The sequence below is a fragment of the Ambystoma mexicanum genome, chromosome 2p, assembly GCF_040938575.1.
Source record: "Ambystoma mexicanum isolate Mex_15411 chromosome 2p, UKY_AmexF1_1, whole genome shotgun sequence".
Taxonomy (NCBI): Eukaryota; Metazoa; Chordata; class Amphibia; order Caudata; family Ambystomatidae; genus Ambystoma; species Ambystoma mexicanum.
The window spans coordinates 178,925,911-178,953,709 of NC_090923.1; the positions used below are offsets into that span (position 1 = coordinate 178,925,911).

General features: G+C 46.8%; 1 protein-coding gene across 2 annotated transcripts in view; it reads right to left on the reverse strand.

The window, feature by feature from the left end:
- Positions 1–27,799, reverse strand: part of TATDN2 (TatD DNase domain containing 2) — an 887,958-nt gene that overhangs the window by 402,295 nt on the left and 457,864 nt on the right. For both annotated transcript variants that reach the window (XM_069643017.1, XM_069643019.1), the window contains one exon: positions 21,922–22,767. In XM_069643017.1, coding sequence (XP_069499118.1) covers positions 21,922–22,767 — 846 coding nt within the window. The remainder of the gene's footprint in view (positions 1–21,921; positions 22,768–27,799) is intronic.

Consider the following 27,799-nt stretch of genomic DNA (forward strand, 5'->3'; position numbering starts at 1 on the left):
CAAAGGGTGCCGGGTGTGCTATTTATAACATCCGATGACGTCCCCCTCGACAGAGGCCTTCGAGGGAAATCGACCCGACGCCATCGACGCAGGGCACCCTCTGACGAAAATTTTCCAAAGCAGCCGAATCTGGACACTACATGTCAAAGATGAGGAATACGTTGGAGGACACAAATGTAAACATTTTTACTTGCTTATATAAAAAAAAAAAAAAACTACTGGAAAATGTACTTTTTTTTTACTCCCCAAAAAATCAGTTTACTCCCAACTTAATACAACCACTGCAAAATCTTATCTAGAGCACTGACCCCACATTATCTGTAGTGTCCTCCAGGGAGTTTGACCCTGGCCCTCCCACTGAAACACAGTCTGAATCCTTTGCAAATGAATCCAGCTTGAGAGTTCCCCATGAAAAGTAGTGGGACTAAGACCCTCCTGGGTGCAGTTCCAATTGCTGATTGGTTTCAGTTGACCCGCTTAGGGAATGGGCCTCCTGGTACATGGACTGCTAGGTTTCAAATGTTATACTATAAAGCCCACCCTAAAATCTGAGCAGGTAGAGAGGTAAGCTGTCTCGGCTTGTGCCTCCTTGTTTGAGAATAAAAAAACATCATTCAGTTTTTAATTATACAGTTTTATTCTGTACACTTGTAAGAAGGCCTTCAGAGCCATAACAATGGTCTTCAATTGTAGGAAACTAATGTGTTGACTCTGATATGCCAAAGGTTTGACACTTGGAAGAAGCTGAATGTGCCCCTGCCCCCCATCCCCATCCTATAAAGAAAAACTGTAGCAACGCTGAACTGAGTTGTGAGAGATGCAAAGAGCATGCCCGGCAGTACATTCCGAGTAACTGACCACCAAATCAGCCTGTGTCTTATTGCGTGAGGAATTCTGATTTCAGAGACCAGGCATCTCTTAAATCCATCTGGGATCTGCACATCTTAAGTCTAGCCAGAAGTACAGCTTACATGCACAAAGCCATACAACAAAGTAGCCTCGGAAATCACCACGCAGTCCTAGTATGAGAGTTCAGGAACAAGAAGCATGTGTTCTGAATAGCCGCGATTCGTTCTGCTGCTGGAAAAAAGTAAATACTTGGCAGGCATGTTTCCCAACTGATGCCTATGAACGACAGGTCTTGCTAAATTCCGTTTGGTAGCATAAGATAAATCATGCCTGAATTGGTTATTGACCTTGAAGGAGCGTAAGCTGCAACCACAAGGGAAGTATTACTGCGGGGATGGATGGGAGGGGCGATAAGGAATACGTCGGAGGAACATCTCATCGAAAGAACGTTACAAGGTGTTCTTCGAAGGGATTATGTCCTCCGACGTATTCTTTATCTTTGATAGACTCCCAAAGCAGTGGTATGTAATTGGAGGTGGGAGTAAAAATGTCATGTATCCCTTTTAGGAATGAAGCGAATGTAATACGGCTTTGCCAAATCTGGTCTCTTGACTAGTGGAGGAATCCAGGTTGTAAAATTTTGTGAATGTATGTGCGGACGACCATGTGGAAGCCGCACATATGTCTCGGACCGGTACCCCTCTTTGGAGGGCCGAAGAGGCTGTGATACCCCTGGTTGAATGAGCCCTAAGATTCTGGGGTGGCTCTTTCCCTGCCAGTTTGTAACATTCCAGAATGGCCAAAATAATCCACTTGGAAATGATCTGTTTTGTTATGGGTAGTCCCAACGTGTGACCTAAGTATCCTACAAACAGTTGGTCTGCTTGCCTAATCCTAACTAGTCTGCTCATGTAAAAGCTCAGAGCTCGCCTTGGGTCCAGCCTATGTAGCCTTTCTTCCTCTTTCCCCGTATGGGGAGGAGGGTAGAACGAAGGTAAGGTCATTTTCTGAGTGATATGAAATTCAGAAACCACCTTTGGGAGGAAATTAGGCTTCACCTGTAGGACAACTTTGTCCTTATGGAAAATTGTATGGGGGGTTTACAAGAGCTTGTAATTCGCTCACCCTCCTAGCAGATGTTAGTGCTACCAATAGGACAGTTTTAAGAGTGAGAAATCTCAGGGAACAAGAGTGGAGTGGTTCGAATGGAGTACCCATTAGGAAATTTAAGACAAAATGTAAGTCCCATAAGGGAACTTGGAATAGTCTTGGAGGATAAACATTAGTTAATCCCTTGAGAAATTGTATTACTAGAGGTAGTTTGAAATACGATGGTTCCTCCGCAGTGAAGATTGAAAGCGCTGTGAGATAGCCTTTTACAGTGCCAACTTGAAGGCCTGAGTTTGCCAAGTAGAATAGAAACAATAACACCGTTGGTGTACCACATGAAAAAGGGTTGCTATTCCCTTCTCTACACCAGCTGCAAAATTTGTTCCAACGGCAGCGGTATAAAGACTTTGTTGCTGGCCTTCTGGCCGAAAGCAACACCTCCATGACGTCATCAGGGAGGTCCCAATCCTTGTACCTCACCCTTTCAGAAGACAAGCGTGAAGGTTGAGGGTTCTGATGTCTGGATGGAGAACCGGACCTCCCTTCTGTGAGAGAAGATTCTCTGAGTGGAAGACGGATTGGAGCACAGATGGACATATCTAGAAGGTCCGGTACCACGTTCTCCTGGCCCAGTCCGGGGCAATTAGGATCATGGTTTTCCGGAATCTTCTCAACCTCCTGATCATTTGAGGAATAACAGGGGCTGGTGGAAACGCGTAAAGGAGTGGAAACTCCCAGTCCACTACAAACGCGTCCCCTAGAGCTCCTCTCGGGGGAAATTCCCTTGAACAGAACAGATCGCACTTTCTGTTGGTGCTGGTGGCGAACAGATCCACCTGAGGGGTTCTCCAAAGGGCGAAGATCTATTGAAGGACTTCCTGAGCTAGCTCCCACTCGTGGGAGACTGTGCTCTGCCTGCTCAGAGCGTCCGCTGTCAAGTTCTTCTCTCCGGCTAAGTGGACTGATGATAGAGAGATTCTTTCCTGAATTGCCCAAAACCAGAGTTGCATTGCCTCTCTGCACAGTGGCAGTGACCCTACGCCTCCTCTTTTGTTGAGGTAGTGCATGGCCACCGTGTTGTCCGTCATTATCAGGACATTTCTCCCCTGTACTGATGGCGGGAAAGCTTTCAGCGCTAGTCTGATCGCTCTCAGCTCTAATAGGTTGATGTGTAGTCTGGACTCCGATGGTCAAGTCGTTGGCATGGGCTCCCCACCCCGTGAGTGAGGCGTCTGTGACTACTGTGATCTCTGGCCATGGTTGCCAAAACAGTTCTCCTTTCAAGATGTTCTCTGGATAGGCCCACCATTGAAGGTCGTGGACTACCTTGTCCGGGATCCGGAGGAGATCTGTCATTCTCCCTGAGAATTGCAACCACTGAGTTCTCAGTGCCCACTGAAGAGATCTCATTCTCAGGCGAGCCTCTGGCACAAGGAAGATGCCGGATGCCATGAGGCCTAGCAACCTCAAAAAGTCGAAGGCTGGGAGACGTTGGGCATTTTGAAACTTGTTGACCATCTGCAGAATATCTTGAGCCCTCACCTCTGGTGGCGAGGCTTTTCCCAGGGAAGTGTCCAGGACCGCTCCAATGAACTGGAGTCTCTGTGATGGCATCATCTGTGACTTCTTTAAATTGAGGGAGAAGCCCAGTTTGTGAAGGAAGTGGCAGACATAATCTAGCTGGATCTGACCTTGTTCCAAAGATACAGCTCTGATCAGCCAATCGTCCAGGTAGGGGTAGACGTGGATCCCTTCCCTCCTTAGACTCGCAGCCACTACCGACATTAGCTTGGTGAAGACCCTCGAGGCGGCGGTCAGCCCAAACGGCAGAACTCGAAATTGATAATGAGAGTCGCCAATTGCGAACCTCAGGTATTTTCTGTGTTTGAGATGGATTGGCACTTGGAAATAAGCATCCTGAAGGTCCAGAGATACCGGCCAGTCCTGGAGCTGGAGGGCCTGAAGGATCTGAGAGAGTTACCATCTTGAACTTGTCCTTCCTGAGGAACTTGTTCAATTCTCTTAAGTCCAGGATGGGTCTCAGTCCTCCGTCCTTCTTTGGTATGAGAAAGTAGGGGGAGTACCAGCCCTTGTTCCTGTCTGCTACAGGTACCGGTTCTATGGCACCTTTCTCTAGAAGGTCTATAATTTCCTGCAAGAGGAGTGGATCTGGAACTTTTAGAGAGCTGTGCCCCGGTGGATGACTCAGGGATGTGTAGAAAGGGTAGGCAGTAACCCTGGGCAACTGTCTCCAATGCCCAAGCATCTGACGTAATAGTCTGCCATACCGTCAGATGGTGAGTTAACCTGCCCCCTGCAGGTGTTTTGTGGAAAGACCTCAGAGTGGTTTGGGGGCGGCTGATGCAGATGCCGAAGGTAAAGAGGCACCTGCTGTTGCTGCGGCTTTAGTACTTTTGACCCGTCCACCTCGGGTGGATCTCCTTTGGCCTCTTAGAGCCGGCTGTCCTCTGCCTTTCCCGAATGCGGAATAATAGCGAAAGGACTTTCCTCTCCCAGAGGTTCCTGAGGGGCGAAAAGGAGTTTGGCGGATTGCAGCTCCTAAAGATTTTGCCGCCGTTTTAGAGGTCTGCAACTTTTCCAGACTGTCATTAGCCTTTTTACCGAATAAAGAAGAGCCGTCAAAGGGCATATTCAAAGGTCTGGCCTGTACATCTGGAGCAAAGCCAGACTTTCTCAACCACGCATGCCTACGGATTGTCGTACTTGCCACCATGGCCCTGCTGATACTGTCAGCGGAATCGATGCCAGTTTGAAGTGACTCGCACATGGCATCTTTGCCATCTTTAATGATGTTAAGGAAGGCTTCCCTTTCCTCTCCTTCCGGTATGCAGTCAGCCGCGGATGAAGCACACTCCCACAGTGTGCGACTGAACATGGCGAGCGCACAGGTGGCGTTGATGGACTTCAACGCCATACTACAAGCAGAAAAGACTTTTTGCCATAGAATCGTACCTTTTGTCATCTCTATCCTGTGGGACAGTAGGGTAAGCGAATCTGCTGCTTGATGTAGTTGCCGCTTGAACCACCAGGCTCTCTGGAGTCGGGTGTTTTGATAAGTATTCAGGGTCAGCCGCAGCTACCCTATACATGGCTGACAATCTTTTATTGACTGCAGGGATAACCTCAGGAGTTTCCCAATTAGATGAAATCTTCCTTTGCAAGGCTGCATGGAAGGAGACCACAGGATCCTCCTGTGGACCTTTGTCTAGTATGTCTGTCAGGTCATCCTGTTGAAAACAGGTGAGGGCGCAGACCAACCCATAAATTCAATAATCCTTGCCATCAGGGTTCTATAGGGTGTTTCGGCATGTTCCCCTGGGTCTGGTTTGACAAATTCCACTTCTGGGGAAGTGTCCAGCCCACTTGCCTCATGCAATGATTCCTGTAGGTCTTTCAACCTTCTTTCCTCAGAGGTAAAATCCTCTGAAACCCGAAGGTTTCCTGGTCAGAATCCTCCCCTTCTTCATAGATTGAAGATAATCCGGGGTACTCTGACCTCGCAAATGGTGTAAAACCCATTTCTAAGGCAGAAGGAGCCAAACTTGTCATTATTGGGCGAGAAAGCGTTGATGTCGTCGACGCCGATGTGATAGGCTTCGAAGGCGCCGAGAAAACTGGAAGAGGCCTCAAAGAACTTGAGAGGATCGGGATCCTACTCGAGGATGTCGACGACTGTCTCGGCGTCGTGTGGAGGCTCTTGGTATCACCGTTGGTTGCGAAGTAGCCGTGGTTTTCTCTTTCATCGGCGTCGACGATGGCGTCGATCAATGCGTCGAAGGGATCTTCGACGATGACAAAGATGGTGCCTTCTTACCCGATGGCCCGTGGTGCTCTCCGGTGGACTCTTTCGCCGGGTGCAGCGACTCGCAGCGTTTCAATTTTTTGGGTTTTTCACCCGGGTTATCACCCTCAGCTGTCTTCGAGGGGGTCGAGGCCGCTTTCTCGAACATGCTTAGCATTTTCTTCCTGAATTCCTCCCACTCAGCCTGAGAGCTGTGTTTTGTGGGGCAGGAGACCCTTTCTTGGGAAACGGAAGATGACGAGTAAGGGGATCTTCGACGTCTCTTCTTTGAGTGTCTAGATCTCGACGAATGGTGGGAGCTACTTCGAGACCTAGAATGGGGAATGCTTTCGACGGCAATGGAGACTAATGTCTCGACCGAAGAAACTTTCGAGGAGGTTTTGACTGACTTGCCTCTCTCTCTCGAGTTTCTCCTTGCACTCCTTCAGGGCTTTTGCCGTCCTGGACATGCAGTCCTCACACTCCGAACAATGGTGCTCGACTCCCAAGCACCACAAGCAGATCCGGTGTGGATCTGTTATCGACATTTTCTTACCGCAGTCTCGACCTTTTTGAAGCCGGACCGCGGATTCGTCGGTTCCGATGAAGAAGCCATCGAGAACGAGTTGGTATTTTGAGTAAATATGAGAGGTTTTATCTGACTGAACTGAGCAACGATATTCCGAAGCCCCACAAAGCACGGAAAAACGGAACTGAGCAACGGATGCCGCGCGTGGCTATTTATGGGCATGGTGACGTCAGCGCCAATACGGTGGCTGTCGAGGGACATCAACTCTGTGGACATCGACACGCAGCGCCCACTACAGCGAAAAAACTTCCGAGGCCAGCAAGCTGGAGACGAATTATCAAAGATAAGGAATACGTCGGAGGACACAATCCCTTCGAAGGAACTCATTGGACCTTGGTGATGAGAAGGTGAAGGATTTCAGCAAAGTGAGGAACGAATTGTGTGTGAGAGATTTGTACTTATGTGGAGGACATAAGTTGATTGTTCCCAAGGGGATGAGAAGAGTTGTCAGAGTTGGGGCACAGAGGACATTTGGGGCTAGCCAAGGACCAAGGGCATTATTAGGGCAGATGTTTGGTGGACAGGTGTTGACAATGTTATAGAAGAAATAGTTATAAACTGCCCGAATTGTGTGCAAGGTGACAAGGGTCTTGAAGTGCACAAACCTCCCACGAAAATGAGGGACAGTCCGAAGGTTCTGTGGGATGAAATTTCACAGTATTTGTTTAGGTCCATTTAACATCAGAGAAGCCAAGGACACATCTGTTGGTTGTCATGGACCGGTTGTCCAAGTGGCCAGAGGTCTGTGTTTTGAAAGAGGCCAGCCGCATCATTAGGTTCTTGGAACGATTGTTTGGAGGGAGGGTGTTTTGTCAGACAATGGGACTCAACTAGTATCAAAGGAGTTCAGGTTGTTTCTGGAGAGGTATGGGGTTGAACAGGTGACAACCGCTCTTTACCATCCCCCAGGGTAATGGATGTGTGGAGAGATTTAACCGCACCTTGATGGATGCGGTTAGGATTGCAGTGGTCACAGGAGGCGATTAGATAAGAGCTGTCATGGAGAGGACATTTCAGTATAGGTTGGCTCCGCATGCGGTGACTGGAGTCGCACCTTTTGAGTTGTTGCGGGGTAGGACGTCCAATACCCATCTGGGCCCAGGGTGGATGGGTAGATAAAGAAGAGGGTGGATGGGGAAGATGTGAGAGAGGGTGATGGTTAGTGGATACAAAGCGAAGAGAAGATTTGATGAAAGGTCAAGCCTGGAGATGTGATCAGGGTAAAACTGCCAGTCAAAGTAAAAAGAGGCAACTCCAGATCCCAAAGTGGCAGTCAAGGATTTGGGAGGTTCAGTTCTTGTCAAAATGAGGTGTTTGGAATAAGGAGAGAGTGGGGGTTTGAGGGGTTGCGGATGAGATTTACCAGGTTACTCACCGTAGTGACCACCTTACTCCTAAGTCCATAGTCCCCTTTCCTCCTTACTTGTGGGACATCTCTCCTTCCTGTAGGACGGGACCGGAGCACTAAAAAGCATCCAAATCTTTTTAAAAAATGTGTCCCTCCTCTCTTTCCTGCACGGGGACCGGCACGCAGCCGTAACCCCACCCACCTTGGCTCGGCCCCGCGCATCCCCCCATCAGTCCTTTTCTATCGCCGGGTCACAGACCCATTAGCAATAACAGAGGAACCTTCTTAGAAGGGACGGCGGGCGGGCATATGGAGGAAAGGGGACTATGGTCTAGGTGTAAGGTGGTCACTACGGTGAGTAACCTCGTAATACTCCTACGTCCCGTCCCCTTTCCTCCATACTTGTGGGAGATTCCCAAGCACTCCTTACAGGAACTACGGGTGGATGGAAATACCCCTTACTGAAACAGGTTCTTCAGCACAGACTGACCAAACTGAGCGTCAGCTCTAGAGCTCATGTCGAGACAGTAATGCTTACAGAAAGCTGATGGGGAGGCCCAAGTAGCTGCCCTAGCGATGGACTCCCAGGGAACATACTTCTGAAAAGCAGCCGCGGCTGCCTTGCCCCGCACCAGGTGCGCATGGATACCTTTAGGAGGTTTCAGCCTTTGGACGGTGAAAGACTCTGTGATGCAGGCGGCAATCCACCTGGAAATAGTTGCCTTAGACGCCGACCTGCCCTGAGAGTTACCGAAGGTCACAAAAAGTTGAGAAGAACTCCTAAGCTCGGAAGTACTGTCCAGGTAGAACTTCGGACATCAAGACAGTGTAGAACTCGTTCACCCTCTGAGGCAGGGTTCGGAAAAAAGACCGGAAGGGAGATGGACTGATTCAGATGGAATTCGGTCACTACCTTCGGTAGGAAAGCCGGGTTTGTCCGAAGGACTACCTTGTCCTTGTGAAAGACCAAGAAAGGATGCTCCACCGACAATGCCTGGAGCTCACTCACTCTCCTTGCTGACGTAACGGCGACCAGAAAAGACACTTTCCAAGACAAGTACTTGAGGTCCACCGTAGCCATTGGTTCAAAGGGTTTATGGCACAGCGCCGTCAGGACTACATTCAGGTCCCATGGCGGGTGCGGATTACGCACCGGAGGGTAGAGGCGTGTCAAGCCAGAAAAATGCCTCTTCACCACTGGGTTAGAGAATAAGAACACAGGTCCGTAGAAAGGTAAGCGGAAACCGCTGAGAGTTAAGTCCTGCATGATAGAACATGAACCCCTGACTCTGCGAGGGAGGACACGAAGGACAGCACCGTGTCAATCGTGGCCATCCTTGGATCCAACTCCTTCTGCAAACACCAATGACAGAACCTGAGCCATTTACTCCTGTACTGAGATCTGGTCGAGGATTTCCTGGCTGTCTGGATAATGCGCATGTTATCCACAGACAACCTCAGATGCTCTAAAGACTTGAACTCAGGCACCATGCCGCCAAGATGAGCGATTGTGGGGAGGGGCGCCACATCTGTTCCCCTTGGTGAAGAAGATCGGGAGTTACTGGTAACCTGATCGGCGGATATGCCAACAGGTGTAAGTTCTGAGAACCAAAACCTGGCCGGCCACCACGGAGCTATCAGCAGAAGGGAACAGTTCACAGAGTTCTTCAACTTCAAAATTGCTCGATGAACTAGAGGCAGAGGCGGGAAGGCGTAAGCTCTCATGTTGTGCCATGGAATCTCGAGAGCATCCCCCAGAGAGGAGGCTCCCAGCCCCCCTCTGGAGGCATACTGAGGAAGCTTCTTGTTTACCGCCGTAGCGAAGAGGTCCACCACCGGTGTGCCCCAACGCGAGAAAATCCATGATAGGACCTCTGCCTTCAACTCCCACTCGTAGCTGACCACTGTCCGCCGGCTGAGGGCATCCGCTGTGACATTCAGCTGGCCCGGGACGTGCACTGCAAGCAGCCAGACACCATGAAGCACGGCCCACTCCCAAATCTGGATGGACAGGTCCACGAGGGGGGGAGACTTGGTGCCCCCTTACTTGTTGATGTAATACATTGAAACCACGTTGTCCATTCTTATGCGGACCACCTTGTTGACAATGAGCGGTCTGAACGCCCTGAGCGCCAGAAAGATCGCCAGAAGCTCCAAATGATTTATGTGCAGGAGCTTGTCCTGAGGTGACCAGAGGTCTGAGACCTGAAGAAGATCTAACATCGCACCCCACCCCAGAAGGGAGGAGTCCGTCGTGATCGTCACCATGGGGGCTGGGTCCTGAAACCCCGCGCCCACCGACAGGTTGCCGAGAGATCACCACCAGTCCAGGTCCACTTTCATGGAATCCGGAATCATTATCCGCATGGAATCCGGATCCACTGCCCGACGCCATGAATTCCGAAGAGCCATCTGGGTCCGTCTCATTTTGAGACGAGGAAGAGCCAGTACACACGAGGCCATGAGGCCCAGAAGCCTCAGGAACCACTGGGCCGACATGCTCTCAGACTGCGCAAACATCTGACACGTGGCTAACAGATCTGCCATTCTGTCCCCGGTCAGATACACTCTACAGTCGATCGTGTTCCAACGAAAACCCAGGAAGATCAGGTCCTGAGAGACCGTCATGGAGGATTTCTGCCAGTTCACCGACAGCCCAAGATGGAACAGGAGCTGAAGGAGAGACTGGAGGTTGCCCGCTGCTGCCAATGGACAAGGGCTGCGTAAGAGCCAGTTGTCCAAATAAGGATACACATGGCTACCCTGGAGACAAAGATAGGCCACAATCACCGATATCATCTTCGTGAAGACAGGCGGCGCCGAGCTGAGGCCAAAAGGAAGCACCCGAAACTGGAAGTGCTCCTCTCCCAAAGAGAAGCGGAGGTATCTCCTGTGTGGATTCTAAATCAGGATATGCATGTATGCATCCTGAAGATCCACCACGCTGAGCCATTCGCCCATCTGCAAAGAGGAGCGTATCTGGCCGGGCGTGATCATCTTGGATTTCTCTTGGGGCAGGAAAAGATTGAACTGGGAAAGGTCTAGGATGGTGCGCAGGCCAGCCTGGTTGGGTTTGGGCACCGTAAACAGCCAGGAGTAGAAGCCCTCCCCTCGCTCCCCAAGGGGAACGGGTTCCACAGCTCTGAGGTCCAGAAGTTTCTGAACCTCGGCCTTGAGGGAGCGTGAGCCCGACAGCTGAAAAGGAGGGTTGAGGGGTGGGGTAGGGCGTAAAGGTAAGCGGAAGCCCGCTCGAGCGACTGACAAGACCCATCTGTCTTCTGTCATGGTCTGCCACGCCTTCCAATGAGACGCAATGCGTCCTCCCACCGTGGTCTTGTGCGAGCGTTGAAAACCCTCATTTGGCAGGTTTATCGGTGGCAGTACCACCTGAACCTGATGAGGAGGCTGAGGAGCGGGAGAAAAACCATGTGCGTTGTTGTCTACGGCGGTTATTCCCCGCAGGAGTATCTACCCTGCGAGATTTGTGGTCGAGGAAGCCCCTAAAACCAGAGGAGGGTCGACTTTGCGACAACGGTCTCTGGGATTTGAAAGGAGGTGCAACTAGAACCGACAATGATTTAGCCGTCTGAGTGCTATCCTTGGTTTTGGTGAGCTCTACATCAGTAGAAGAATGAAAAAGCTCCTTACCATCGAATGGAAGGTCCAACACCTTGTCTTGCACTTCCTTAGAAAATTTAGTGGCATGAAGCCACGCCTGCCGTGAGGTGTCAACCCCGAGCATGAGGCCTTGAGCCGAGGTGTCTACGTGATGAGCCGCAGCCTCCAGGAGATCCTGGGCCAAGACCCTGGCATCGGAAAGGCCTCCTTTGAAGTCGTCCAGCTTCTCAACCGGGATGTGCTCCTCAAACTCCGACAGACCTTTCCACATCTGCATGTTAGCTCCCGCCAATATCAATTCGCCGTTGCCCTGCCTAAGCTGCAAGGCCGAGTTGGCGAAGATTTTCCTCCCGAGGGAATCAAGGAGCTTGTCCTCCTTACCCAGAACCTGAGTAGCCGTCGTGGAAGAGGATGCTGCAGGCCTGGAATGCAAAGTGGCCGCAGCTACCACCGTAGAGGAGGGAGGTGGACAAGACAACAGAGCTACCTCTTCCGAAGAATGCAGCCTGTACCTCGCGTCAATCTTTTTATTGACAAAAATTCCTGAGTGTGGCTTTTCCCAGACTCTTCAGACCTCGGCCAGAACGTCCTTCTGCAGGAGCCAGTACGCTCCAAGGGAGACAGGGTGAACGCCCCAGAAAGCACGCCCTCCTGCGGAGCGGGTGCCTCGGGCACCGGAACATCTAAGAAACTCATGTCCAGTACCCGGTCATGAAAGGCTCTGATAGAGCGGGGAAGGTCCTTGTTGTCCTGATCGTCTTGAGGGTCATCTGACATGTCAGGATCCTGCTGAGCCATGTCAGGCACTGCCTTGTCCACTGGGGACAAAGGAGGCAAAGGCGGGAGAGCAGGGGGGGGGGGCACAACGGGCAAGGGAGACGCCGACGGAACCACCTGAGGAACAGGTGGAGCCGGAGGCGCAGGTGGACATATCTCCTTGAAAAGCCCTTTGAAATATTCCCTCATTGGGTCGGTGCGCATAAGCGCTTGAAATTTACTGAAAAAGGCATCCTCAGGAGATTGTTTCGGGACCTGAGGAGGCCTCTCATGAGGTGGACAAGTCCAGGGACGTAACGGGGAAGGGTGCCACACCGGGCCCTCCACCAACGTATCCACATAAATCAAAGGAGCCGCCCCCTGCGGGCAATCAAACATATTGCGGAAGAGGCATCCGGGCGTTCCAATCATAAAACGGCCGGTAAGGATGTGCAAAAGGGACCTTAGGTTCACCCAAGAGACCGAGCCCTACACCAGAAGCCGATGGCCTAGTTGTAGGGGTAGCACCTAAAATGGCTGCCGTAGTCATGGCGGGAACGGGCGCCATTTTCTCCTCATCTGAGGGGAACTGCGGCACGTGAGGAAGTGAGACAGGGCTCCCCGTCGATGGATCAGGGGTCTTAATCTTAGCCTTAACATAATAAACCTCGGCCGAGCCGGTACTATGAGGCCTGGAATGTTATTGTGACATACCAACCACCAACTGAGCCTTCGAAGGAAGGCCCTCGGCACTGCTGGTAAAAGAAAAACTTTGCTTCTTTGCCCCCTCTACAGATCTGGTGTCACCACAAGAGCGGGAACGGTGCGCTTTCACCGACAAAGCCTTGACTGGCCTCTCAGAACTGTTGGTAGCTTTAGCCTCTGTACGAGGGACCTCGGACCCAGGTCCGGTAACAGCCTTTTCTGTGCGGGCCTCGAACATCCATTCGGTAACCACAAGTAACTACAAGCCAAGGCCTCGGGGCGCACCCCGGTTTTGTTTTTGAGCCGACAGAGAGGCCTCAGAGCGAACTCCGGTACCCCACGACTCAGTAGAACTGGGTCTACAAAGAGCCCCCACAGGAGGGGCCTCGGAGCATACTCCGGTGTTCACAGGCCCCTTACGGAGACCCTTGGAGAAAACTCTGGTAGAATTATTAGGCCCAACGGGCACCTCAGGGTGAACCCCGGTATTAGAGCGATCAACGCCCCTCCCGGACCGAGAGGAACCCAGGAAGGTATCCCCCGGTCGGGGTGCCCTGAAAAGTAAAGAACTTAGCGGGCGTTTTTTTTTCTTGTCGATGAACGCCTGAAAATGCGAAGGAGGAGTTCGTCGGAACACCTCCTCCCACCACTCCAACCGGCGCTGAAGTGCACGGACCGAAAGGGAGTCGCAGTAAAAACAGGAGTCCCAACAGTGTTCCGGACCCAAACACTCTAAACAAAGAGGATGGGGATCCCCCCTCGCGAAGCGACTGTGACACGATGAACAATCTGGAAAGTCTAATTTGAAAGACATAGACGGACTAGTAAATGAACGCTAGCGAGAGCCAGAGGAAAAAAGGGAAGAAACTCTTCCGAGGATGCAAATGCGTCCGGCCCCGATCGAGCTGAGAAAAGGACTGATGGGACACATTTTTGAAAGAAATTTGGATGCTTTTTACAAAGTGCTCCGGTCCCGTCCCACAGGATGAGAGATGTCCCACAAGTATGGAGGAAAGGGGACGGGACGTAGGAGTAATGCTGTTACTTGACAAAATGCCAGAAGTTGGTGAGGTGTTATGAATGCTGTATGCGATGCCAGTCGTGAGATGTACAGGGTGATAACTTTAGTAGGCACTTAGTATTATAGTTACTTTGGCATTCATTTTCATGTTATGTTAAGTTATGTAGGTTCATAGCACCCAGCATATCTATGCTGCATTGCCACAACATTCCATCTATGATGTGTCTGTTCTCACTATCAACATGTTGGAACTTGGAACCATGCTACGTCTTGGAGCATTGCATGGTCCCAGAGAGAGTCAGTTGGTGGCTGGTTGTAGCCAGAAGATGCTGCTTGATGAAATGCAGCTTTACCCATTTTACCACATCACTGTGCCTCCTGTGGTTAATGAAGTCCTCACGGCAGAAAGTAAAACTACCTATTTATTTGTAAAATTACGGGTCGGTCTTAAGTGGGAGTGGGAAAATAACATGGATGTCTCCAATAGGGTTGTGATGGTCCCAGCGGGTCCTGATGTGACTAATTCGTCGTGGCTAGTATATGTGGTTTAGATGACTGTTACTATTATGGCAGAGAATGCCTGGTTTCCCATTAGTTAATCAATGGTTGGTGCTTCCAATATGAGCTGCTATACAGTTGAAACCCCCCAATGAATGATCCTATTTAATAAATGCAAATTGACCTCTGGAATGTAGGGTGGTCTCAATAATATCCTGCACCATCAGACTCTACAACTTATTACTATCAGTTGCAATAAAGCAGAGTTTTGTAGTAATGCGAATGTCGTGCATGAAGGGATAGTATGCACACCAAAATGATAATCTTTTGATGAGTGGATAATGGCTACGCTGTCCTTATTTTAATTGGACAGGACGTTATTTAAGTGAATTTAGTTTCACGCTGCAAAGTAAAGGATGTGCAGTAAGAAACTGAATCTATTTGAACTGTCATTGGGTGCTATTATTTGTATAAAGAAATCTCACCTAGATTATGAACATGTGGATTAAAATTCATATCAGCAAAATATTTCTTGTTCAAGGAATAATACAATTTAGTATCTACAAGGAATGAAGGTTGGCTTCTTTAAAGAAGAGCATGAAATGTACTTGTTTTTAATGAAAATGTCTTGTGTTTTTCCTCAAACATGCAAAGGATATTCCCATCTGTATATGCATAAATGACCCACTAAACAGACTATCCGAACAAAATACTGTAATATGCTTACAACTCATGCCATATGCTATGCTATTTTCCAACTAGCAAAATCAATAATAAATGAGTGCCAATATGCAAAGGATATTCCCAAATGTATATTCTGAGATGACCCACTAAACAGACTATTTCTGTATCATCTAACCACTTTACGATGCTTAAATATGCTAGCAAATGTGCTACGTACAGATATAACGCATGCGATATGACTTGCAACTGAGATATGCCGAGAAGTGACTTAAAACTTGTGCAATATGCTATGGACAATTGTAACGTATGCAGTATGGCTTGAAACTGACAATAATCTCCTAATTTACTACTTAAACTATGTGACACATACACCATCAACAATAGGAGGATCCAGCTGAGTAATTGTTTGGCCTCAAAAACAAATAACCTCACATCCTATCGGGTCAGTAGCTTGAGTACACATTTTAAAACTGAATCAACACACTTATCTCATTTATGAAGTGGCTGGAAACAGTGTTGACATCCGGGCCTTTTGCCTATGAACGCAATAATGTCAGATGACGAATTGCAAATTCGAAATTCTTAGCAAATACCGAAATTAATTAATTCTAAGGTGCCCTTATATTCAGCACATCTGGCTAACCCTGATATGGACAAAATACATATTTGCAAACTTTAGCATTCACTTTTGGCTTGACTTGATCAGGCATCTGGCTAGACTCCTCTTATATCACCGATCGCTACAAGAGTTTTGCAGCATTGATGTCACGTGTCGCAAACGTGTGAAATCACCAAAGTATATGTAAATCAAAATGGCGGGCAGCAGACGAGAACAAGAATGGCTGAATACAGCCAGATGCACCTTCCAAGGCACCCGGTTACCAAAACAATGAGGTAAGCGTAGACAACCTCATAGCTTATTACAGGATTCCATACTTTACTATCATTCAAGTGTCCATCGGACCAACCCCAACCTTCATTCCTTGTAGATACTAAAGAATCGTATTATTCCTTGAAATAGAAATCTTTTGCTGATATCAATTTGAATTTTAATCAGCATTTTCATGATCCAGGTGATATTTCTTTATACAAATTGTAGCCCCCAATTATGGTTCAAATAGATTCAGCTTTTTACCAGACATCCTTTACTTCGCAGCATGAAACCAAATTTGCTTCAATAACGGCCTATCCAAGAAAAATTAGGATAGCACAGCCATTATCCACTCACCAAAAGATTACCATTTTGGTGGGCATACTATCCCTTCATGACATTCGCATTACTAGAAAACGTAGCTTTATTTCAACTATATCCTGCACCATTGGACTCCTGAGACCACCCGACATTCCATAGGTCCATTTGCAATTAGTAAATAGGAACAACGTTAATTGGGTATTTTAACCTCATAGCAGATCATTTTAGAAGCATGAACCATTGATAAACTAATGGGCAACCGGGCATTCTCGGGCAGAACAGTAACGGTCGTCCAAATCACTTATACTGGCTATACGACGACTGCTCATGCAGTCCTGTTAGGACCCGCTGGGACCATCCCAACACTTATTGGAGACATTCATGTTATTTTCCCACTCACACTTAAAAGCGACGCGTAATTTTACAAATAATTAGGTGGGCACTTACCTTTTGGTGGACTGGCAAGAAGGCTCTGGTAACTAAGGCAGTGCATGTGTTCATCACAAGTTAACATTTGGGTCGTTGCCCAATAACTGTGTAATCATGTAATTTGACTTACCTTACTATGTTTTATCCCCTCCTTTTCTCTCCTCCAATATGATTTTTTATCGTTTCTCAAATGATATTCCTTTATTTTGATTGTGGAATTAACTTTGGTCCGATTACTATTGTTAGTAACTAAGATTTAATTATGCTTTCACTAATGTTAAGCCTTGAAAAAGACTGCTTGAATATTAAATTCTAAAAATAATGTTGGGCTCAGCACAGTAAGATTGGTGTTCTTACAAACCTTCCACTGTACTTGCTTGTGGTTTGTGGGTGCTCTTTGTCTCGTCTGCATTCAAATATTCTGCTTCTTGGATATTTGAAACAAGAATGCATTTTGTCTGCATTCATCCACTTCTGTATATTGTCCATTTTCGCAACCTCATAACATTCAGTCATTTGTTTACATGCACATTGGTACGTCCCGGGGTCCCAAACGACTTTGGGCACACTCACCAGTTGCTCACAGTCTCCCATACACTTTACAAGCCTTTGCGATGAAGCTTCCTCACTGGTCAGCTTCTTTCACGGTGCAGACGTTCCCCCAGCGTTTCCTCTAGCTCAGCGATCACTCACCTGCTTCCCTTTGTGTTCTGGACCGGAGAACGCTGCATCCCGGAATGACCGTAACACCAGGAGGTCTACTGCGACTCCCAGTTCTTCCACGGTTCTTCAGGTGTTTCTGCAGCAACTCTACTCCTTTCTCGCCACGCTGGTATGTGACACTGCATTCGAGCCGCTGCCATGATTTGGAGGTCCTCTTGCTTGCTGCTTTATCCTGCATGGATTCATCTCATTGCCTCTGCCATTTTTAAATATCCCGCACACTTTAGGGCCAGTAAAATAACTAGCCTGTGCGTTAGGCGTCGGGTTTCTCGTGATCTGCAAAAACTCCTTCCTCCTCTTCTTCGTCTCAGTTCCTGAGGATTTACAGGAGTTGAAGTCCATAGCGGTTATCAGATTTCTTGGATGTTCAAAAGTCTCAGATAAAGACTCAGCAAAACCAGAAGATGTTAAGCATGAATATAATGGCTGTGTCTTAGATGGTGGTCTGACTGGAGATATTCAGAGGAAAGGTTTTCTGACTAATTATAGGGTGGAACTGTTAAGTGACAAACCATTTAGGACTTGGGTAGCATAGGGTCTTTCTCAGGGGAGAGTGGGGAATACTGCGTCTCACCTAATGGAACCACCACCTCACCCCACCACTCCCCCCCCCCCGACAGTTGCCTCCTCCCATGTGATCCTCCCTCATATAGCCACCCTTAGGGTCAGGATCAGATAGCAGCTGCCACCCCCTAGCCACATGGGAGAACGAGACCGAAGGGGATTCAGTGAGGACTCCACTGGATTCAACATACTTCCTTATTCAAAATGTTTGAGGCTGAGGCAGACAACGGTTTGGAATACAAAATGGCACTACTGAGGAGGCTTAATCTGCATCAGACGATACTTCATATGATAATACTCCCGTTTGTTGGAACAGTGTGTGCATTTCTTTCGCCTCAAGAAGAATATTTTATTCTAGCCCAATGTCAGTGGTTAATGTCGCTCTTCTTAAAATCAACCTTGCTACGATGCCAGCTTCTGTTGGTGGGATTTGGGAATATCTAAAAACCTGTCAAATAAACGAGCATGTCATGGAATGCTCTTGCTGAAGACAGAATTTCGTCTTCATCTTCTTGTACAGCAGCGTCCTGATCAGTCACTCGGCCCTAAGAGTCAGCTATTGGGCTCAAGGGGGTAGAGGTGGCACCAAAGGAGTCTGTTATATTGACTGGCTGCGGAGCTTGGGTTACATTCTCTTCAGGATTTGATGGATCTTGAGATTTCGGAATAAGTTCTTCTAAGTAGCCTTTTATGGGTTGTGAATATCTGAAAGTTTGGAACTTGGCAAAGAAAATGTCATTCGATTACTGGCTGCTCATACCTTGAGGCTGGGACACAGGCCTGAGGAGGTAATGGGGTCCTGGACCAGGACTCGATAGAAGTAGGTTGCCAGGTCTGCCTAGCCAGCCACGGGTCCACATATTATAGTGGAGAAGATGTGTTGGTGGGACCAATATCTGTTTTGACGCAGAGAATTCCAGTCATGGTATGAATAATTGGAGGCACTAGGGGGGAGGGGGGGCCAAGCTCGTGAATCAGAGTTCTCTGCCATAATAGGGTTTGGGGAGGTGGGGCCTGTTGCGGTGCACGCCACGACTGTGCAAAAATAAAGACATTTTTTATGCTGCCACCAAAAAGGTTCCTGTCCTACCCCGAATGACTGAATGTTCCTTAAGTATGAAGGAAAGTGGACAGGACGTAGGAGTTTGTGTGTACTTTGACATTACAGATGCGAATAAAGCTCTGCGGGCCAAGAGGACTGCTCATTTCCAGCAAGTTTATAGGGTATAGAAATATTCAAACCATGGTCCTTGGGTCATCAAATGGACAGTGTTTTCTCCCTATTCTTCCAAGGAGCGATCTATAGCCACTATTTGTTATATCTGAGATTTCTGGAGCAATCACTGAAGAGGATTATTGTCTTAGCACCTCCACAGCAGAGAACATTTGCTGTTTGCCTTAAAGTGAGACTTTGTCCCCATTATCTGTTTTCTACATGCACTGCTCTGTCAGACATTCCCGGGAGCTCTTGTGCATAGGCATACATGGGGGATGATAAAGGTGCATGAAGCCATAGGCTCTAGCAGGGATAATATTGCTCTGGCTATTGGGTAAACAGCGAGCCCAAAGCTTGAAATGTTTTTGATAATCTGAAGGGCACACAGTTGATCCCAGTGCGTCGAGACGCGATCTTACAAAGTACATTTTTAATACTGTATGAGACCTTGATGGATTCACTTGGAGGTCAAGCCTGAAACATTATTGTAAGGCATTTCTAAAGCTTGAGAAGCAATTCTTACTGAACTGGCTTTCTCGGCCATTCAGTGAGATACAAATCAATAAATATTTGTTTAAGTTTCCTTAAGTTAGCTGCTACTTTGAGAATACTTTTGGAGCAGCCTCTAGGCCGAATGTGAGTACCTTTGCACTGGAAGGGATTGTTGTCCGTTTGAGAATGAGGTTTGGAAGCTAGTTGAAAACTAGGTCTATTCTGTGCAGCTCACACATACCCAATCAGAAGCCAGCCTATTGCATTGATCAAACTAAATGCCTTTCCCCAGCCCTACCTGCACCTACCGGTTATCTTAGGGGAGGATACAAGACCCAGGAGGCTGTTAAAGTGGTGTATGGTTCATTATCTACTTAGAATCATTTATATAGATGAAAACCCTGGTGGTAAAAAATCCAGAAATATTAGTTATTCGCTAGTCCAAAATCTGCCTCATTGTGTAAGTACCTTTCTCCTCCACCAGAATATTTCAAGTACATTTACTGTAATCATGGAAACATTGGCACTTGTCCTATGCCTCCTTTTTGCTGAAGTAATCTTGTTTCTGGACAGATTGTGTTAATGAAACTGCTTCGATGGAGTGAAAGAGGGAGTTTTCGAAAACTTCAAAATGTGGTCATTCTGTGCAATATTGAGGGAGCACCCACATCTTTGTTAATCTTTTGCCAAGATGGGAAATGGCTTTGAATTATTCCTCCCACTAGACATCGAATTAGTGAGGAATGTGCAAGACCTTTACGGCTTCTAAGTGGCAGCAGATTTTACCACAGATGCCAATGGTTTTGCTCCTCCGTTTCAAACTGCAGTTTATAAGATAGTTTTGGTTGGTGTAAAAGTGGACATTGTACCATCAGTGAGAGAGAGCAGAGGTTTCAATAATGCTTGCATTAACCCTGGAACAAAGAGGATGGGAGGCTGTGTGGAGTCCTCAGATTATAGCAACTCAAATTTGGAAGATTCATGGCAGAGTCGTAGTCAGAATGGTTAACTTCAAAGTGGCTGTCTTCAGCAAAGGCCATGAGGTTGTCAATCTGGAAAACTCTTGCCAAAAACGCATGCAGGTGCATCTATTGGGAATCGTGATGAATCAATGTTGGCGTCAACACCATGTGGAGACAAATGTTTTAGTGTTCTAAGACTAGGGTTTTTTAGGCTATTTTCCAAGAGACAGGGGATTGTCTTCTATTCTTCGGCTATTGACTATGTTGATCTCCTGGGGATCAACTGTGACAATGTTACTTTTCACCCAAACAAGGCACCCAGGCTAACACATTAAGACTTTTCTGAGCATTGGCCCATTCACAGAAGACACAAGCAGTCTTGGAACATCCCAAGGATGACCCCATTTAAGAAAAAATTCCAACAAAAAGCATTCACACACGCGAAGGGCGAGAGTGAACCAGTGAGTAAATCAAAACATTGTTTAAAAGTCTGTTAATACACAGCTCAAGAGTAAAAAAGAAATAAGTCTGACTGTACATCCAATTCTGCACCCTGCTGTCTTAAAGGGGTGTACATGCTTGCCTTTTTCTTAGCTTTTGATTTTTGAATGCATTAAAAAATGTCCATCATTTGCGTTTTTGGAGATAAAACTTTAGCAATATTTATAAATTTAAAAGTTCTTATTAAAGAAGAACATTGATTCTCCATTATTACAAAGGGTTCCAGGAGGCCGCACAAAGGTGAAGTTCAAGGTTTATGAATATCAATGAAGCTCTCATGAAAGAATTAAGTTACACGCTCTCGACAGTGAACAAGATCAAACCCCTCTGCTGATACAATGGGCAGCAGTGGCAGAGATACAGTCCTAGATTACTTTAAAAAAGTAAAGTTAACACCTGTTGAATGTCAGAGTACGCAGGGAAATCTTCAAAAGCCAAGCACAGCATTTATTTTTGGCATTTGCTCCGAATGACATTAAGAGATTACAGTGTTTGGTTGTTCACAAATCTAGCAACACGACTCACATAATTCTAGACAGGTTACCATGCTGGATAGCATGCTCTCGCTGAACAAAAAAGAGAAAAAGGCTGAGCTGCAAGTCCTAACAGTCCAGAATAACAGTGTCTAACTTTGCATAACACACAAGCCAGCCAACAGACATTGAAGACACTAGACTACTTCCACATCTCATATTACCAACAATTTCAGTGATTTTAGGGCATGATTAGCTACTTCCCCAATCAGACCTAGGCTAATTAAATAATTGGACCGCTCATTTCAGCACTTCCAGGAAAAGATTTGGAAACAGTTGTGTAAAATCAAACTACTAATATTACAAATAGTCACTGCACTAGGTCTTACCTTGTGCTGAACTGAAACCTCAGTTGTGCATTTGTGCGAGTAGTCCAGACCCATTTCGCCAAAAGCAATAGTTTTTGGGTGTCTCATAGCTTGCAGGAGCTCCCTTTCATGAAACTCGTTGTAGAACCTTGCAAAATGTGGATGGCAGCCAAATGCACCCCAGACCATATCGTCACGCAGAATATCCTCCCATGGGAATTTCTTTGTAGCTCGGGGATTGCAGAAGTCAGCTATGCAGCCTTGGAATTGCTTTGAAAAGGTGCTGCTGTATACTTGCCTGAATTTTGCAAAAGACCCTGTATAAGAAAGCTTAGCATACAACATGTCCAGGTGGCAATGGGTGTCAATGAATCCTTCAGACATCCACCTAGGCAGTGTGGCTGGAGATTCCTTCATTTCACTTTCCTGGAGGAGGTGGTCAGGACTGTGTGCTTCGGAAATATGAAAACTCGGTTCCTCAATAAATGATTTGCTTTTATCCTCACTGATCCACGAGTCACTTATTGAATTTGCTCCACAGCATGAGCCTTCGGAGAGGGCACTATAATTATATGAGGGGCTTGCATTTGATGTACTGTTTCTGGAAAAAACATTTTTGAAGGATGCACCATTGAGCAGGCTGCGAGTAGTAGACTGGGCACGCACAGGCGTACTAGTGCCATATCTCGTATAATCTGACCAAGAGTTACGGATTAACGGCTGTGGGTACATGATGGGTGTAACTGCTTCCTTTTCAATGTTGTTAGCTTGAATAAACTCATCCTGAGATAATTTGGCAAATGGTATTACATCATCGACATCTGAGAAGTCACTTCCTTCAGACAAATCAGGCTCCTGAGCAGTACTCTATTTTTAGGGAAGAAGAATAGAAAGGCAATTTAACAAAAACAATACCAATAAAGAACATTAAAGAAAACAAAAGAAAACATTGGCAAATTTAAAATTAACTGAATAAAAAGACAGTATGTGCGTCCGTGTTTATGCCATCAGTGAAAGGTGGAGGCAGGTCTGTACTTGGCTAAACAAAATGCAAGAGTTGAAGCTTTGCAGGGCTTCCTTCTATGCAACTCCGGCCTGGCAACTTGTCTGTTGCCTCGGTTGCCTTAGAGTACCACCCAAAAGGCTGGGTAACTTAAATGGACCAAGCGTGATGACATCTTGCGAAAGAAGGTACTGGAGGGGTTAACCAACGGTCATCTAAAAGGATTACTGCAAGGTACTGGGTGAAGTTTATCGAGGCCTACACTAGGTGTGTGTTTTATGTTGACTAATTTCATGCTTCTTCAAGGCCCTCGTTAATTTAACTTAGATTTTCCCTGAAGAGTATTTTGTCCTCAGAATATCGTGTACATAATACGCACCAGGTTATTTGGTTGGAGGTTAGGTCATTAGGGTGGATAGGTCCTGCTCACATTAGGCTAGGGAAAGGGATTAGTAGTAATCGGTATCAAATGGTCATAAGCATGCCAGGGAAAGGAAAGAATTAAGGGACAGAGACATGGGGATGGTGAAGATGGAGGAAGCCCTCAACAAATTGACAACCAGGATACAGGGTTTCAAAGAAATTAGGAGAAAACTAGTTACTCACCTTACTGGCTAATGTACTCCTAGTCCAATGCCCTCTTTCCTCCATACTGATGGGAGTCGATGGGACGGGAGCCGTTTTTTGCACAACAAAATTAGTTTCCCTTTACATTTGAGGCATAAAAGGGTGTGCAATGTGTGCCCGCCCGCACAAACTCCAATTGCCAGCCTCGCCCATGTTTCATGCACCTATCTGCTACCACTAATAAATATATTTAAGTGAAACAGAGGAAAGGGGACTATAGACTTGGAGTACAGTAGCCACTCAATTGAGCAATTGTTTGTTATTCCTATGTCCGGTCTCCTTTCCTCAATACTGATAGCAGATTCCATAGCCTCAAAAACTCAGAGGGTTTGGGGGAGAAGTCTCACTTGAGAAAAGGTTCTGGAGGACTGCTCTAAAAGACAGTAGCATGGCCCATGTAAAAACCTTAGTGATTAAATCCCATTGAACATTACGCTGAAAAGCCACAGCCTTCACAGCAAGTGTATGCAGCCACTCAAGGAGAGAGTTTCTGTAAGGTGCAACATTAATACAAGCAATGAGTCATCTGGTAATCGTTCAATTTCTCTGGGAGGATAGCTCAGGGGCAACGTGCTGGCATTGGAAGCAGGACGACGCGGAACAACACAGGTTCGATCCCAGGGTCCACGCTTAGAAACCCCTGGGTATTAAGCGCGTTATGAATAACCTATCATCATAATCAGTGCATTTGATGCTTCAGTACCTGGGTCCGGACTTCCAAAAGTGAAGAAAAAAGGAATCAGACTTCCTGAATTGCCTGCTTCTATGCATGTACAATTTTAGGGCTCTCCTGACATCGAGACAGTGAAGAAATTAAGAGGCTTGGGACTGAGGAATTGGGAAAAATGTTGGAGGAGGAAACCATTTTAGGAAGAAAAGATGGGTGAGAACTTTAAACAGCCTTTTCTTTGTTAAAAAGGATTAGGGTTCAGTGGCAGAAAAATTATTTCACTAACCCTTCGAGATGATGGGAGGAACACTAAACGGGTGACCTTTCAAGATAGTTTCAATTCGGAGGATGTCATCAGCTCAAAAGGGCTTATGGACAAGAGCAGATAGTTTAGTCCAATACAGAGGTGAGGTCTCTTAACAAGAGGAAAGAGCCTTAAAAGGGATTCCAAGAGCCTGAGAACAATGTGGTTGGAGGAAGGAAAAGAATAATGAGTGTTCCAATAAGCTCAGATATCTGCCAAATAGGAGCAACATGAGTCTTAACAAAATGCCTGATGAAGCCAAATGCAAAATGAAAGAAATCATCATTCAGCAAACAAGGTCGTGGGTCGAAGCGATTATCCAATAACCAGTGACAAAATCTAACCCATTTACCCCTGTACTTCGAACAAGAGGATTGCTTCATCGCACCATGAATGACAATCATGTTCTCTGCTATTAAGCTGAGGTGCCCAAAGGTCAATGTTTCAGGAGCCAAGCAGTTAAGATCATCAATCAAGACCAGGGGTGGAGAACTTTAGGCGAATTGACCCCTCTACGCAAAGTCTCATGAGGTCGGAGAAGCAGAAACGGGCTGGCCAGAGACTGGTTATCAAAATGAGAGTGGCATTCCTGGTCTTCACAAACTTTAAGACTCTTGGAAGGAGGTACTGGTGAGAATGCAAAGAAGGAGCATAAGTACCATTCAATCATCAGAGTGCCACATAGGAATTCTGTCAAATCCCGCTGTGGAAGGCAAAGAGGAAATGTATGATTGAGAGCCGTCACAAAGAACCACAGTTGAGGGACCACAGAGGAGAAACAAATGAAGGAGTGTGGCGGTTTTACCTCCCATTCGTGACTCGAATGATTCAATTTGCTGAGGTAATCTGAAAGATAAATTGCTTTGAGAGAAATCCCATGGGAAAGGTCCCACTCTCAGATCGAAGTCACCAGATGACAAAGAGGAGGAGATGTGGTTGACTCCCATGCTTGTTTATGTAGAACATGCAAGAAGAACTGTCTGTACACAAAAGATTTTTCCTGAGATGTCAAGTCAAATCTGAAACCTATTGGTTTCCCTGCGATAGCAGGGGTCTAACTAGATGTAATTGTAAGCGTTGTGTTTTCAGGAGAGCCAGTGGGATGCACAAGACGCATGCTGCCATCAAGTCCCAGCAGCCTCTGGAACCACCAGGCAGAGGAAGTTTGACTGCTGTGAAAATGCACAACCACACTAGTAGAGACTGGAAGATCTTCAGAGCATTGGTATCCCATAGAAACCCAGGAAATGTTAGTCTCTGATCAAAAGAGATGGAAAATTCTAGATTGAACATGGCGTCTACAAGCAATTGGGCCAGCGCTAGAGCTTTCTGTGGGATATACATGAAACATCAATACGGAGATAACTGGCCACTCTATTCATGAGCATAGCAAACACTGTGCTGCAGTTAGTCCAAACGGCAGAGCCCAATATTGGTAATGGCGTCCCCAGATGGAAAATCTGAGTACTTTAAAAATGAGGTTTTCAAATCTAGACATGGAGAGAAGCATCCTTGAGGTCCACTGCGCAGAACCAGTTGTCCTTGTGAGCAACTTGTGTACGAGCGCAATAGAAATAAAATATCAATCAACTACCAAGATTTGCCATTGGGGAAATCTTAAGGGAGGGGCTCGTTGGGGGAAAACAATTGAAGATGAGATCTAAAATAGCTCTCAGACTGCTGTTTTTTCCGGGGCAGAGAGAAAAGTTATCAATAGAATCCTTGATCTCACTGGTCCAGCTGAATCAGTGGGGGTAAGAAATGGAATGGTGAGGTGCTACCCCTTGGATACAACCAGGAGGACCAAAGGGCCTTAAAATTGGCCTGCCAACGATCCAGGTGAAGACGGAGTCTACAATAGTCTGATGTGAAGTAGACCTGCATTTCCCACTTACTGTTTTTTGCATCTGCAGCAGCCGAGGAGGAAACTGCAAAACAAAATAACCTCATAAGAGGTCCCGACATGCTTTCTTCTATGGGAGCTGGGGGAGCAATCAGTTTCTTGACTTCCATCCTGGTAGTCTCAAAATCCATCAGACCCTCTGACTCAAATCCTTGCAATAAGAGGCTAATGAAAAAGCTTTGGACCAGTGTTTGCTAGCATCGCAGAGTATTTAGTGGTCTGCGTTTTGCTAATTTAGCTCCGCGCCCACTGGGTGTAAAGAAGATGTCCTATCTGAATGGGTGGTCCAAAATACATTCCTGCACCTAATGCTAGAATCAATATAGTAGAGTGTATCCAGCAAATATGCATGTCAGCCCCCAAAATAAGGCTTATGTTTGCTTTGTCGATGTGGTTAATGGTTAATCCTGTGTTACAAGATTGGCCTCGGCCCAAGGCTGATTTAAAGGCTTGTAGCTTGTCTGCTAGAAGAACAAGTTACTTACCAACTGTAACATTCTTTCGACTGGATGTTCCTCCCACGTATTCCTCATCTTATGATATTCGTATCCTGCCGGCCTCGCTACGTCGGAAAATATTTTCTCGGCAGAGGGAGCTGTGCACGAGGTCGTGGCGTCTATGTCCCTCAACGGGCTCTGTACTGTGTCAACGTCACCATCAGTACAAATAGCTGGTGCCATGCCCGTTGGCTTTATTTCTGTTTGAGGAAATATTTGAGGAAACCCAGGCGTGCCGCATGACTGATAGACTCTTTGTGAGAGGAAAGTGTAATAAATGCAAACTGTACTGCGGGGTAGGATAAGAGGGTCAATGAGGAATACATGTGGAGGAGGGGGGGGCGGACATCAAGTCGAAAGAACGTTACAGTTGGTAAATAACTTGTTCTTCGAATAGATTGTGTCCTCACACATACTCCTCATCTTATGATAGACTCCCATAGCAGTGATAAATTTGGAGGTGGGAGTACTAGTTATTGTTTTCAAGGACGTAATGAAGCACGGCCTTGGCAAATAAACCCTCGGAAGAGGCATCTAAGCAATAATGCTTGATGAAGGTATGCATTGATGCCCATGATGGAGCTGAACACATTTGCTGCAGGGACTCCCCTCTTCGGAGCCGCAGAAGTAGCCATCCCCCGAGTGGAATGGGCTCGAAACCCATCTGCGGGGTCCTTCCCCCACCAATCTGTAGCACTCAATTATAGCCAGAATGATCCAGCGGGATATGGTTTTTTTGTAACCGCTAATCCCAATTTATGACCTGTATCACCTACAAAAAGTTGGTCATCTTGACGTAATCTTGACATTCTTGAAATGTAAAATCAGAGCCCTTTTAGGGTCCAGTCTATGAAACCTCTTCTCTTCTTTGCCCGAATGAGGAGGAGGATAGAAT